Source organism: Aphelocoma coerulescens, chromosome 2, assembly GCF_041296385.1.
Source record: "Aphelocoma coerulescens isolate FSJ_1873_10779 chromosome 2, UR_Acoe_1.0, whole genome shotgun sequence".
In the NCBI taxonomy this organism is placed as follows: Eukaryota; Metazoa; Chordata; class Aves; order Passeriformes; family Corvidae; genus Aphelocoma; species Aphelocoma coerulescens.
This window is the reverse complement of record NC_091015.1, coordinates 42,969,712-42,984,299: the sequence shown is the minus strand read 5'-3', so window position 1 is coordinate 42,984,299 and position 14,588 is coordinate 42,969,712. Positions and strand designations below refer to the sequence as shown.

The window sequence follows — 14,588 nt, the reverse complement described above, 5'->3', positions numbered from 1 at the left end:
AGTAATTCTAGAGCCCTGACTGCCTCCCTCACTTAGGCCAACAGACAAAGCCATTACATCCACGTTTCACTAATTTCAAGACGCTTATGTGCAATATAAACAGAACCTTCTATAAGGTTTTGATAAAGAGGGTTTTTTTACATTTCATGAATACCATTAACTAAACATTCAAGTGTGCTCAGTTACATCATTTGTCAAAACTTTCCAAATAAGACATTTATACACTTATTTTTAAAAACAACTTATTAGGGAAATGTGCCTGTTTGTAAGCTAATGCCTCCCTGGCACAATTTAGTGACTATACAGTCACTGCACATAGCATTAAAAATGCTTCTGCTTTATTACAGAGCACAGTATTTCTACACTGCAGAGGAGTAATTTAGCTTGAAGACACAATCTGCAGATTACAACGAAGTCGAGCATTTACATTCTTAAACACTGGACTCAGTTCTACGTGAAAAGCCCTACAGTAACAAATCAGTCTGTCACCCTTCTCCCCTCCCCACTACCAAAGCATCACTACGTTAAGGCCTGAATCAAAACTTCTATTAAATAAAATTCAAATAAGGAATTCAAGCATCATCTATTAGGAGCCATACTGACAAAGATACACAAATCAAGGTCTTAAACAGAACTAGATAAAATTAATCAATTTCTAACCCCATAAATGAAACTTTACTAACCTTTAAAAATATCTCCAAATATCTTTTTTTCAAGGATCTGTTTTGAATAATTTTAGTGATCTATATTGTTCAGCCTGTTCTAGCAACAAAAATTAATCAGGGATGTGGGTCAGGTTATCTCCAGCTTAGTTTTCATTCTTTGCACATATATTTCACATGCACTGTCTCACATTTTTCACACAGTCCTGTTCACAATGTCACTCTGTAACCACACATCTCAAATCATCTCCATTTAATTCTGTACACATTAAACCTTCCCCTTTATTCCAGAAGACTTCCAGCTGGACTCATTCCTCTAGTTTTGATCTCCAGTTTGGTCTTTGTTACAAAACTGACACTCTTAACAGCAGGAACCAATACATCACTTAAATGATGTTCAACTTAAAAGTTTATGAGAGAGCTTCTACTGTTGCTGAGATTTATCTTTTTATCTCTCTTGCAAGAGAGCAAGCAAACATTTGAAAAATAACGAAAGATCAAGCATAACTTACCTTGAAAATACCAACCCAGTCTTTCTGATGAGGATGGATAAACTGGGTCAGAGTGTAGTGACATTCAAGATGTGTGTTTGGAAGATAACTTTTTGCAACATTTTGAAAAATCACATGCGCAAAATTGGAGGTCTGCAAAGTGCTAGCTGAAGATGGAACTTCTTGAAAGGATGACATGATTATCTGTAACAAAATTGTAAAAGTTGTTATTTGAACATAGTGGAAAAACCAGTTAAGTTACAAAAATTAATCTAGTTCAAATACACGACAGAAAAATCTAACTATTAGTTCCCCTCTTCCAAAAACAGACAGCCATAGTGATGCCTTTTTCCTGGTCTTAAAATCAAGAGTCATACACGGTTAGAAGGGGAAAAGGGATTTTACCTTGGTATTTATTTTAAGGATCCTTAGGTGTACACGTCCAGGTCATATGCATCGAGATGTACCCCACCAACTCTATCTCTCCCTTTGTCTTCTGTCTCCACCTCTGACCCCTTCCCCAACATTGGGTATAACATTATAGGTTTTACTAATTAGCATATCTATCAAAGATTCCCCAATGAGAGGCTCAAGTGAGCCCCTCTCCCCAGGGAACCTTCCCCTGGATGGTTCTATCTTGGTTTACAGAATGTGTTCTGGAGAGGACCTTGGGGTCTGGGGCACACTGATCTCTGGCTACGAAGCTTCTAAAATGTTTTGTCTCTTAGCTTAACAAACAAGTCCAAGAATGTAGGCAAAAAGCACTAGGAATACAGAAGTTGTAAAAAGGTATAAAAGGGGTATAAAGGAAAGGGCAAAAATCTTCATGGCATCAATAGACTAAATTCACGAAAGCGCACTGCCTCAGCATCACTCCAAAACAACCACCTCTCAGAATAAAAGAGCAGTCATTTCAGCAATGACATCAAGATGGAGAGAAAGCATTGCTTAGCTGAATGCCCCCAGTATTATATCTCAGTGTCAGAAAATAGAAAATAAAAGCAGTGGTGTGAAAACAAAGCAGGGTTCTAACTTAACGAAAGATTCTTAATGGTTCTAGACAGGGTAGAGAAGGAGAAACAAAAGTTCCATAGTTTCCCTGCTTTAGACTTTTCACAAATCTCTACTGCTGAGCGCTTTTCACAGCATTTTTACACATGAAGTTTTTTGTCCCCTCTCAGTAGAAGTATCAAAGTCCGATTTTAAGACCTTTCTTTAAAAATAAGAATGTTTATATAAACACGACGATTTAGTTTGGTTTGGCTTTTTTCCATACTTCTTCGAAAGAGTTTTCCTGCCCGTTTAGCAGTCTGTGGGCATCTTTCAGTATTCTCACTGTAACACACACTGCATGTTTAGCTTCATTACCATAAACAATGGCCTGCATTGATAGCAGGAACATTGAGGTATGCATGCAGTTGGAGGGATTAACACTAATCAGTTCGACTGCAAAAGCTTTTAATCGTGCTTTCCATTCACCACCTCATTCAGGATACATAGTGCTACAAACTACAGTAACACAAGATGCTTCACAAGCCGAACAAGAACATCCCTTCCTCAGAGTCGGCAATATCTGCCAAAAATATAATATATGCAACTGAGAAGTTTCAAGCGTGTGATTGCAATGTACAATCACAATTTTGTTCAAAACATCTGACATTAGGAGGATTAGGGCCTTATGCATCTAACATTTCTAGAAAGATGAGCTATCCTGTGCTTGCAATTGCTGTTGAAAGTAATTTCATACTGACCAAGCATATTCACACCTTGAAAGAGGTAACTGCCAAGTGTGTGACATAATATATTACTTTCATTGAAGATACATGTGGAAACCAAAACCAAAAAGAGACAGGCACAGCAAGCTTCAAGCAGTTCAAGGATTAAAAGCTGTTTGTGTATCTCCCATAGCCTTTTAAAATTTCACCAGTTAAAAAACAAGTAGCGATAACCTTGTGCTTTCTGAAACAAAAAGCACTCTGAAGTAAACAGGTATCCATCATGCAAAACAAGGAAAAGGTAAATACAGGGATTTTTTTTTTGTTTTAATCCCTCAATATTTTAAGCTTATTACTGCTCGATTTAGACTAACACAGGAAGTACATACAGGCAGCCACGACAATATTTCAGTGTATCAGATGTTAAATAAAAAACAGTCTTGTACACTGACCAAACATAGGTTACAAGATAAAACACCAAGCTTGTGAAGATTAATAAAGAAAAACAAGAACTTCCACAAGCAAGAAACTGAGTAAAGATCAAAACACAGTTTTCTAGAGACAACATGGTAGACAATAAATCATATCAGTTATGTAGCTTCAGAGTCCAGAAGAGGAAATGCTACAGCACAATAAAATCCTGACAACCCCCACACATCTCAAAACAGAGGATTACATTCAAGGCATCTCTCAATTCACTCTGAACTGTAAATGGTATGCACCAGCAATTTCTACAGTTCTAAAAGAAAAACAATAACCTCAGTTATTTTCAAGTGCAACAAATAAATTCATTTTTAGTAATTCAGTAACTTAAGCAAATAACATTTCCATGAAATGGTGGGTTTAATTTTCATTAGCCAGAATAAATACAAAAAAGAGTAAACACAGCATTAATAACAAAATCAACTGAATTTTTTTCAATAGCTCTATTTTTAAAATTGTATAGTTCAGCCTAAGCAAATATTACCAAAAAAAAAAAATTAATTAAATTAAATACCCATTTCTGCACACTCGTCGTCAGCTGCCACAGCTGAATACTAGCCCTAGTGGAATCAGTAAAGGTAGGCTTGTTTCCAAGCCCAAAGCAGAACTGTTCACAAATCTAACTTGTGCAGACCAGCACAATCATCTGGGATTACTGCTGCCTAGCAGGAAAATCCCCGGAGCTCAGATGATGCTCAGATCTACTTACAGTTCAAGGATAGTTATGGGGATGCTGGGTGCTTGCTTGCTTAACTCACAGCTACCGGCTAGGAAACGGGAGAGGAGGAGGAAGAACTACGCATAGGCTTCATTACTGACATGACAAGCGCTTCCCACGGGAAGGCTGAACGACGCCTTTGGCTTTGCGCAGCGGAAAGGACGGCGAAAAGGAGGAAAAGCTCGTCAGGCAGGAAAAACAAAAGCAGGACGAGCCGCACCTCCGCAGTCAGCTCCTCCTGGAGTCCCAGCTGCGGTCCCGAGTCCCCGACACCCGAGCCCCCGACACCCCCGGCCCCCAACTGCGCCGCCTCCCGCCCCTTCCCCGCCGCTGCTCCGCCACCTGCCCGACGCGGTCACCTTGGCTCCGGGCCTTCGCCTTCCTCCCCGGGCAGGGCAGCCCCGCCGGCTCCCGCAGCCCGGCCCCGCCGCTTCCCTGCCGACCACGGCCGGCCCGAACAGCTGGCGGGGGCAGGTGGCGCAGAACCGCGGCCTCACGACCCGGCCGCCCCGGCCCGCCTCAGAAGCCGCCAGAAGCCGGCGGGAGAGAGCGTGTCAGCCCTGCCCGGCCCCCCAGCCCGGCCCCGGACAGCTCTTACCTAGGCAGACGCGGAGGGCGCCGAGGACATCAACATGGGCCTCCGCCACCAGCGCCGCGCAGCTCCGCCCGTCCGCCCGCGTCACTTCCAGCCCGGCCCTGCCGGCGCGGGGCGGGCCCCGGCAGCGATCCGGTTGGAGACCGGAGAGGCGCCTGGCGGTCTCCGCCTGCTACAGGCACACGCCCTCGGTGGGGCTCGGGGGATCCGGTACAGCGGTGTGCCCGGCGTGTGCCCGACCGGGCTGCTGTTACCTCTGTACGGCGCTGCTACGGTGCCCTCCCGTCTTGTCCGTGATTACAACATCACCTCTGTCGCACTCACCCGAATTAATCATCCCCTCTTCCGTGTCCGACGTCGAGACACAGGCGTGCCGTCACCCTGTAGGTCGCCACCGTTAATCTGCCAGCCTTTGCAGGTCTCCCCAGGGCAAGGGAGGGGTGAGATAAGAGCGGCTGTACACGCTTACACAGGGTTCTGCCTGGGTACCTTGGCGGATCTCCATGAAAGGACGTTACATCACACACAACACCGACTCGGAGAACCACGGAAGCACAGAATCATTTAGATTGGAAAAGACTTTTGAGCTCATTCCGTCCAGCCTGTGACCAAACACCACCTTATCAACTAGCTCGTGGCACTAAATGCCACGTCGAGTCGTTTCTTGCAGGGGATGGTGATTCCACCACCTTGATCACTTTAGTTGCCACAAGTTTATACAGGATTAATAGCTTTTATCGCATCTGATAGTTTTAAAGCAATCTAGATTTAAAGGGTTTGGGCATTAAGGCTTTTCCGACTATGCTCGCAACTGCTTCACAGACTCCACTCAATTTTCATCCAAAAGCAGCTCATAGAGCACTTAGCAGAGTCCCAGTGCTGAGTAAAAGCAAGCGGTGATGAGTACCCATCACTGGCAGGCAGGATTTGTCCCAGCGCACCCAGTGGTGGTGGCCACTACAGTCTTCAAAGTCATCTTAAACTCTTTGCTGCTACTATTTCGTATGTGTTTTCACGTGTATTTGAAACAAACAGGTTATGTAGAGAGACACAGTGTTATTATAAATAATATTATATTTATGGCATTGGAATCATTGAGTTAGGTTTCTGACAAGTTCACCTGTTTTTTCATGGTCAATCTTAACAGAAATGAAACTAAGTTGGAGCATAGAAACTGTCTTTAAGTAATTACGGTTATTCATTGTATTTGCGCTTCTTGTTTCTGAAAACAATCTAATGTCTTCAGGTGTATCACAGGTTACTAAGTTATCCTTTGATTTGTAGCCACAATGAATAATCTCTTATATCATTCATATATTCCATATCTCCCTGGAAAGCAGTAAATTCCCTGCATAGTACTAACTGATCATTTTAGAAGACACAAGAAGTGTATGTAGAGCAATCTCTCCTGTAAGACCAGACGAACTTTTGTAGTGGAAAATGAAACCAATATCTTGTTCAGCAATAAATATTTGTAAGGAAGCAGGAAGAGCTATTTCTTCTTATCTCAGCCCTCCATTTCTTCTCCTTGCTGCTCTCTGCTCTGTATGACGTGATAAAGGGCTGTCTAAGAGTCACGAGACACTGTTCTCATGTGGGCTGGAATTTAGAAAGAACTCGGGGTTTACAGTCACCAGCTGGGGAGTATCAGCATTGGTGAGACTAAGTACTTTTGCTTTAATTTAAAGGTATTATAATGTAGGTTTATGGGAATATGACGGGAAATTTGAAATAAAGGTTTTCTTTTGCAGATAACAAAGTTTTTACAAGTGAATGCCTGGAAAAACGGACAACCAACCAACCCACTTCTGTTTTCTAATTTTTAAAAGTACTTATCCCCAGTTCTGAGTTTTTTAAGAAACTGGAGGTATTTCCATGTTCACTTAATAAATGTTCATTCAGTCAATAAAGGTAGTTATGGTTTACTCATAATTCAGTATTCAGTTACTATTTCTATTGCGTAATGCATATGGAAGAGTTAAAACAATCTACATATGTTGGCTTTCACATGTGCAGTGTAAATATTAGGACAAATAAATCAAGAGTAATCTTGTATTTTCTTGTACTTATATCCACAATTTTCAGGAAAATGTATTTTTAAGCTTTTAAACTCACTATCTTAACCACTTATATATAACAGCTATAATATATACATAATATAAAACTATTTCTGACTAAAATAAACGTATGGTTTAATGTGTTCTCATGTATGCTTTTGCATGCTAGGTGTAGATGCCAATCTTATCCCTCTAGAATTTTTAGATATTTTACAGAAAGATGGTGCAGAGTCTCTTCTGATTTTGTTATTTCCCTGTCAAGATATGAAATACTTGACCAAAATGCACAAGTGGTGCACAGTGATCCAGAATCAACAATCAATATCCTTGTACAAAGATCTGAATGAAGAAAAATGTGACTGGAACTGGTGAAACTTGCACTTGGCTCTGAGAATTAATGGTTGAATGCCTTAATAAGTCTGAATTTGCTAGACAGATACTATTTCCTGAAATTCATCCATGTAATACAAATCTTTTAGGAAACTTGCTCTTGAGCAGAAAAAAAAAACAAAAAAAAAAACCAAACAAAAAACCCCCACAAAAACCCACCAAACAAAACCAAAAAAACTCACCAGCACTATTTTTCTATCTTTGCTTACATTCTCTCCAAAATATTTAAAACAAAAAAAAAATGTTTGATATCAGCATTTCTAACAAAACCTTACTCTTGTGAGATGTGAGATTCCCGTAACACTTAACACACTAATTCAATTAGAAAAGCTTATTGCAGGTATGGTGACAGTAATCCCATCTCCTTCTGGCTTGATTTTCAGCTTTCCAACTCCACTGATTTCAGTAACAGGAAACTGGTTTTGTTTAAGCCAGTATTTTACCACAAAGACTGTACAGTTTTCATGTATACCAGAATGTACTTTAAACATGTAGTATTAGTGTTCAGCCAGTATGTGCGCATATTTAAAAGAAAAAGAAATTAGGAATGTCAAGTATCTTTTAAATGATACTATATATATATATATATATATATATATAAAATCAAAACCATGTTTGTTGAAAGGGATGTCCAGAGCAGCTCACTGGAGCATGTTGCTCAGGGCCTTGCCCAGCCACATTTCTTATGTCTCCACAGATGGAGATATGCCACTGTCACCTAAAGAACCTCTTTCAGTGATTGAAAACACTCACTGTAAAAAAGTTTCTTTATATCAAAAGTTTCTTTATATCCAGTTTTGTCTCTTGCCTCTTGTTCTTTCACTGTGCACCTCTGAAAGACATCTGTTCCATCTTTTCTACACCCTCTGCTTAGCTGGTTATAGATAGCTATAGGCCCTGAGGCCTTCTCTTCTACAGGCTGAAAAAATCCCCGTTCTCTCTCTTTTTGTGTCTATAATCCCCAAGGTCAAATACATTTCACCAGGGCATTGACTTTGAAATTAAAAGCTGGCAGAATCCTTTTTTAAGGGTCTTTTTTCTGAAGTGCATAAATATGAGGACAAATATACAATGGCAAATTACAGTTGTAGTTATGATAGAAATATTAAATAAAGTAAAAAGTGTGTGTGAATGCAGTAACTGATTTGAACATTACTAGATTCCGAAGAAGTTTGAAATTTGGTTTGGGATGCAAATATTTCCCTGCTTTGTAGTTATACTGAGACTTTGCCAGGATGAGATTAGTCCTTCCTCAGGCATGAGATGAATTAGGAATAAAAACTGTAATAATGACGAATAAAAACATGCAGTTAACCGGAACTGCCAAAGGAAGTGGGGAGCAGGGAACTCCCAGGGAACAGAATCTTGGATGTTTGCAAAACATTATTTTCATAACTACACTATATTTTCAAACCTGTGAGCTCCTTCAGTAATTTAGAGCCTTTAAATTAAAATTGGATCCCTGACACATCTCTTTAACCTTGGATATATGTGAACTTTTATTCAGATCCAAAGCCTAACATTTTTTTCTTTCATTTGTTTACTTTCTGTATTACAGTCTGAACCAAACCCGTGATGAGTTTTTGAACCATCCCTGAATTCCTCCCCTCTGAGGCCCATCTTTGCTTTGCGTGAGTGATAGAAAAATTATATATTTCTAGGTTTTATTACCAGAGAAAGGTACTTGATATTGTGGATATTCAGTCTATTGGCATGACATGATGATATTGATGAAGTGTGGTTAGGAAACGCTTCAGTTCTAATGATTTGATTTCATTTTGGTTTGACTCCTATTTCAACACTTCCAAGTTTTAAAAGTATGGGCCATGTGAGATGTAAAATATATATATTGATGTCACTAATCGGAAGCTCTTTCTGGTCATGTTGTAAAGCACACTTAATCAACTTCTTTAAGATCATGTTACAGAAAGCTATTAACTATACTCTTAAACCAGTTAAACAGTTATAAATAATGCTTCATGTTATGGCTGACAACACTGAATTGCCCAGCATTTAAGGGAACCTAATCACAGGACATGCAGTCTTGGCCTTCCAGTAAGATGATGTGGCAAAACTTTGGAACATATTAGAAATCCCATACTAGTGCTAACATTTCCTATTAAGGAGAAAGTTTCTCTCTGTGTATTTTGGATTTCTTTTCCAACACTTAATTGCAGCTGATGAAGAAAAGCTATTCAAAAGCTGCCAGGATTTTTAAATCTGTAGAGTGAGATTGATGAAATTTGTGGGTTTTCCCAGAAGAGTATAGGTGAGAGCAGACATGTAAATTTTGTATGTGTGTGCATGTATGTGTGTGACAGAGGAGAGAGCAGGAGCTTACTCCTAAGGTGTGAGACTTGGCAGCACTGCACTGCACAATGGGCACAAGAAACCACACGTCTGTAAATGACTGCATTTGAATTGCTGTTATTTCACTGTTGGGTTACTGTATTGTTAAAGTGAAAAGGAATGTTTTTAATAAATGCAAATAATGAATTAAATGCTTGCACATACTGGGGCTTTACCCTCTGGTGTGTAATTAATATATGTGCACTGGAGACCCAGGTCTGGGGGAGTGTTTCATTTCTTATTTATGATGTTTGCAATGGGTTTTTTTTCCCTCCAGCATACCTCTTACTGGCATACACAGAATGGCATGTAAATGACCACTGAGTAGGTGTCACTGAAATCTTAGCAGATATAGAACAGGTAAATACCTTTGTTTGGTATGCTTTAGTAGATTTACTGTTTCTCTCAGCCTTTTATCTTTGCTATCTGAAACTAATAGGAAGCTCCCAAATGACCAACATTTTGTTTTCAGAGGCAGGAAAACTGCATGTGGCAGGAAACAAACAAGCAATGAGATTTAAAAGTTTTGTACCTTGGGGCACAGCATTTAACCTTGAGGGACTGAAAGTAGAAAGGCACTTTCCACAGCAGCCTACAGCATGCTTCTTGTATCCCCTTCTGGGTCCCCCTCCAGCACTGGCTGCCACCACTGACAGAGCATGAAGTGTCTGTATATTGTATCTGCATGAAGCTTGGCAGCTTTCCTATTTTTTCATAATGGTATATGTTTTTCTGAAAGGATCTAAAGATGTCTGAGTCCTCATACTAATGCTGTCTCTGGCTCCTCTAGCCTGGCTCAGGCAGTTGTTGTGTCTCCACCATTATACTGGTTATTCTTGCTCCTTGGCTCACTGAGCAGGTGTGCTCAAACCGGGTGCACTTGGTGCAGCTTCACAATTCCCTACTGAGACCAGTACCACCTGATGCAGGAGTTCTTTGTCAGCCTTGACCTGGCACTAAGGAAAAAGACTGTCAGGTCACGCAGTGCACTTGTGAGAGGCCGTGCCTGGCCTGGGTCTCGACGCAGAGATCGACTTGTGCTGCTTTCCCCATAGCCCCGCATTCAGCTTGGAGACGCATCTAAAGCTCTTGTGTTGCTGTTTGTACAGAACACTTCTCAGTCAACAGATCTTGAGTCTCACCTTCTCCTACTGCTTGAGTTCTGAAACTCTTACATTATGAGATCTTAAATTCTATGAAAAAATAATGATCATAGGTACATACATATCAATTGCTACATACAAATCAATTACTAGGAAACACAGTGCTAAAATGAAAATTTGTCTTTAATTCACCCCCTGATGAGTTATTATTCTATTGTGTCTATTAACATTTTACAGAGAAGACTATGTTGGATTTGCTATGCAAATTCACATACAGAAAGTAATGTCATCTTTCTGGTGTTATTTGATCATCACCATTTAGAAATGCAAATTTATTCTAATCACACAACTTTCATACCTTTTCTTATTTCACAAATTAATTTCCTTGTATAAGAAATAATTTTAAAAGGCAGAATACTCTAGAGCTTACATTTCTAGAACTTTCTACAAAAAGAAACATTTAATAAATGGCTCTCCCTTTTGCTAATAAATATTTTACACTATATTGTAGCCAAGTTTGCATACTTTGTTGTTGAAAGTGTGGTCGCATATGGTTGTGTTTTGGGACTGGAAATTTTCAATCAAAATAAAATTTACATTATTAATTTGGGTAACAATCCTCACTCTTTTGAAGCCACAGTAAGGTTACAGCAATGACATATGGCTTTAGTTCACTACATGGCAAAGGATCTGTTGGGCCTGTAATAAGTGTTTTGTACACAAACACCATGGTAAAAATCTGTTTTTACAGTGTTTATTTCCATTATCTTTGCTAGCATATGTCAGTGGGCAGCATTTGGTCTGCATATCTGCATATTTTGAATATACTGTGTCTGTGCTGAAGGAGACTTTTTAAGGCTTTGTGAAACTGCCTCCTTAGATGCTACCACTGAGGCCTCACTGAATTTGTCACAAGGATCTGTTACTTATATGGCCTGTAAATAGTGCAGCTTTTCCATAAAATTGGGTGACAGACGTATGAGTCTGAAAAACACTAAGTTATCTTCCCAGATTTGAGACCTTCACCCATCATAATCCACACATTGATATCTTCATTTTAGCATTCCCAGAATCCAGGCGTTTTTCTGCCTGATAGAAGAGATGCCGAAAGCAAATTCATTCTGCAGTTCTCTCTCTCCTTCCCAGACCTTTGTTGACTTGTGGTCCCCATTCTGCTGCAATTAGTCAACTGCCAAGGGAGAGTTAATTGAATATTCTTCCTAGTTGTTTTCTAAATTAAAATACAGTTAGTCTTAGTTTTTGTCGCATTAATCACAGGGCTGCTGGGGCCAAATCAGCTTGTTTGCCAGTGGGAATTTGCACAAACTTTCAAGTGAGATGAATTTTTCCCCACAAAAGAGCAAAAAATCTTATGAATTGCCCCCACTGCATGTCTAACATCACCCTGATTTTCCATTTACATATTGCTTTTTGATCATTTTACACCCAATATTTCACTTAGAAATCATTTATATTACAACTGTACTCAGCCTTTGGTATTATTAGGTAGCATGGAATATATTCAGTGATGGTATGAAAGTTATTTCCAATAGGGCTTATGAAGAACAGCTGAGCAAGTACGACCTCCTGACCTCAAAGTGTTTGTTTACTGGGAATTATACTCCAGTTCTCTACATTTAATCTGTCTTGGACCAGGCTGACATTCCCCTACTAGAGTTATGCTATCTCTAGAGGCTATTAGAAACACAACATTGTCACTGTTTATCTAATAAGATGATAACAGGGTTATATTCGTCTAGTGATTATGATACATTTATTTTCATTTTTAGTAGTAACAAACCGAAGTTTTATTTTATGTTTCGTGAAGGTAATGTGTTACTAGGGAAAAAGAACATTCAAAAAGTACTTTTCTTTCAAACAAATCAGTAATGGAAAATATTTTTATTCCCACTTATTTGTAAATCAAAGCATCGGTTTGTGTACATGAATAGGCATGCTGTCAATTTTACAGAAATTATAATAATGAGAAAATCTGACTCAGAAAACTGGGTTTCCTAAATCAGCAACTCTGGATTTTGGAAGCTTGTCATTATTTTTTTTCTTGTGTGTCTTTTCCTAGAATTTATCAGTTATCAAAAGGCAGACACAACAGCCCAAATTTGCATTTCAATTATGCTTAGTTATAATCAAGGTGTCCAGAGTAAATTCATTTCTTACTAGTGCTGGTAGCTGTTAAGACAACAAAAATCACATTTTTTTTTAACTTCAGTAGGGAAATGCATTAATATATAACAGAGATTTAAACCAAAATTAATAATAAACAAGCTGTTCCCTACATATGCATTGTCTATGATGAAATTATAGTGCTAGACTTAAACCAAAGGTGCGATTTGTATTTAGAACTCCTAAATGTTACATTGAGTGTATTAATTTTAAATTTTCAGTAGGGCTGAAGTGTAGAAAATAAGTTCGTTCTTTTATATTGATTTATATTACTTTAGTAACAGTGTCACTTTATCAAAAGTTAATTAATTGCTGTCTTGATCTGCAGTGGGTTATGCTCCTGGGTACTATTTCTTCTAGCAAGCCAGTGGTGAGGAATGCACCTTGCTCCTTCAGGGACCTTATATTGCTTCCTCTAAAATCAGGAACAAATTCTTAAGAATGTTGATAGGAGCAGGATTACCTCCCATTGGGTGAAGTCAAGACTTTGCTCAGGAGCATGCCATATAAAGAAAATGTTTCTGAACCAACATGGTTTACACTTTGGTGTAGGAAAACCCAAGGACTGAGTTAGTGCCAGGTTTCCTCTTTCTATATCATAGAGCAGTTAGTTCAGCATTTTATCAGACTAATGTAAGGTTAATGCTTTTAGCCTGATACACATATGATGGTTGGAAACCCCCTATTTTTTCTGTTTTATATGCATGCATCTTCTCCTGGGAAACAATTACCTAATCCTTACTCAGACTCCTTAGGTTTGAGATCAACATATCACGTAGCTTTTCCACACTGCTCTTCCCAGTTGCCCTACTATGTTCACTTTCTTTTGCTACATCAGTACCCAATAACTGGCAGAAGGGTGTTGAGTGACTGTTTTGTGCAATTCCCACATAAATCAGTATGTTTTATATGTAGTGCATTGCAGGTAGAAGTAAAAACAAAATCACCACGGTCGATACCAACTATTTATCATAGGTAGCAATACTTCTTTTGGAATTTGTTTCATTCTTCAGCTGATTTTACAGAAGCTGCTCATCTAAATCTGAACTGAAGTCATCATCCTCTTTGCATTTCTATGTCACGTGAAAGAAGCTTGTAAAAGAAGCTATTTAATAAACACAGCTAGATTCTAAATCCATTAAAAATGCTAAACATATCTTTCAGTTAAAATGCAAAAATGAAATCAACCCAAAATTACTATGGGATGCTCTACTGGTAACGTACGCTTTAAATTTTTTGTGTCAGTTCTCCAGTTGTTCTATCAGGTTTTTGTGTCTATTCATGGTATGACATATATGCAGTCACCCACATAAAACATCCCACTTATTTGTAAAAGACAGTAGTGGTTGAAGTTGCTCATAACCAGAACTGCAACACATTCCATTTAGCAAAATTTTTTAAAAGACTAGTTCTTTGAATGAAATCTTCTCAGGAACTTTGGAAAATTTACACTATGTTCCATGAAATTCAGCTAGATAAAGTATCTCTATTACATTCTCCATGTGTGGGAATTTGAAAGGGACAATTGAATTCTTCTAGGAAATAGGTACTTGAATCTTTTCAGCTCTCCAGGAAACCCAGCCAGCACAGTCTAGCCTAAACATCCTAATGGAATTTATCAGAGTTAAAAAGAGGGCAAAAACTCTAGTGTTTAAGTGACCTTGGTATCAATTAGTACAAATAAGTATGCATTGGTACCCTGTGGTAACCTGCCCATTCTAACATTCACATGATGTCCCAGTGAGATGCAACTGCTTTCCAAACTACAGTACAAGTGCTTCTGACAAAACAGACACTACATCTTCATACCAAAACAAAGTTTCTATGTTCCTCCAAGGCAC

General features: G+C 39.0%; 1 protein-coding gene across 5 annotated transcripts in view; it reads right to left on the bottom strand.

Annotated features, from left to right (window-relative positions):
- Positions 1–4,784, bottom strand: part of TAX1BP1 (Tax1 binding protein 1) — a 56,115-nt gene extending 51,331 nt beyond the window's left edge. For 2 of the 5 annotated variants that reach the window (XM_069007185.1, XM_069007187.1), the window contains exons 1-2: positions 4,668–4,775; positions 1,175–1,357 (exon numbers count right to left, since the gene is read on the bottom strand). In XM_069007185.1, coding sequence (XP_068863286.1) covers positions 1,175–1,351 — 177 coding nt within the window. In that variant the 5' untranslated portion in view covers positions 1,352–1,357; positions 4,668–4,775. Of the gene's footprint in view, positions 1–1,174; positions 1,358–4,428; positions 4,493–4,667 lie in introns of those variants that run through there. The other 3 variants (XM_069007183.1, XM_069007186.1, XM_069007184.1) reach the window with 3 other exon arrangements.
- Positions 4,785–14,588: the final 9,804 nt, after the last annotated feature.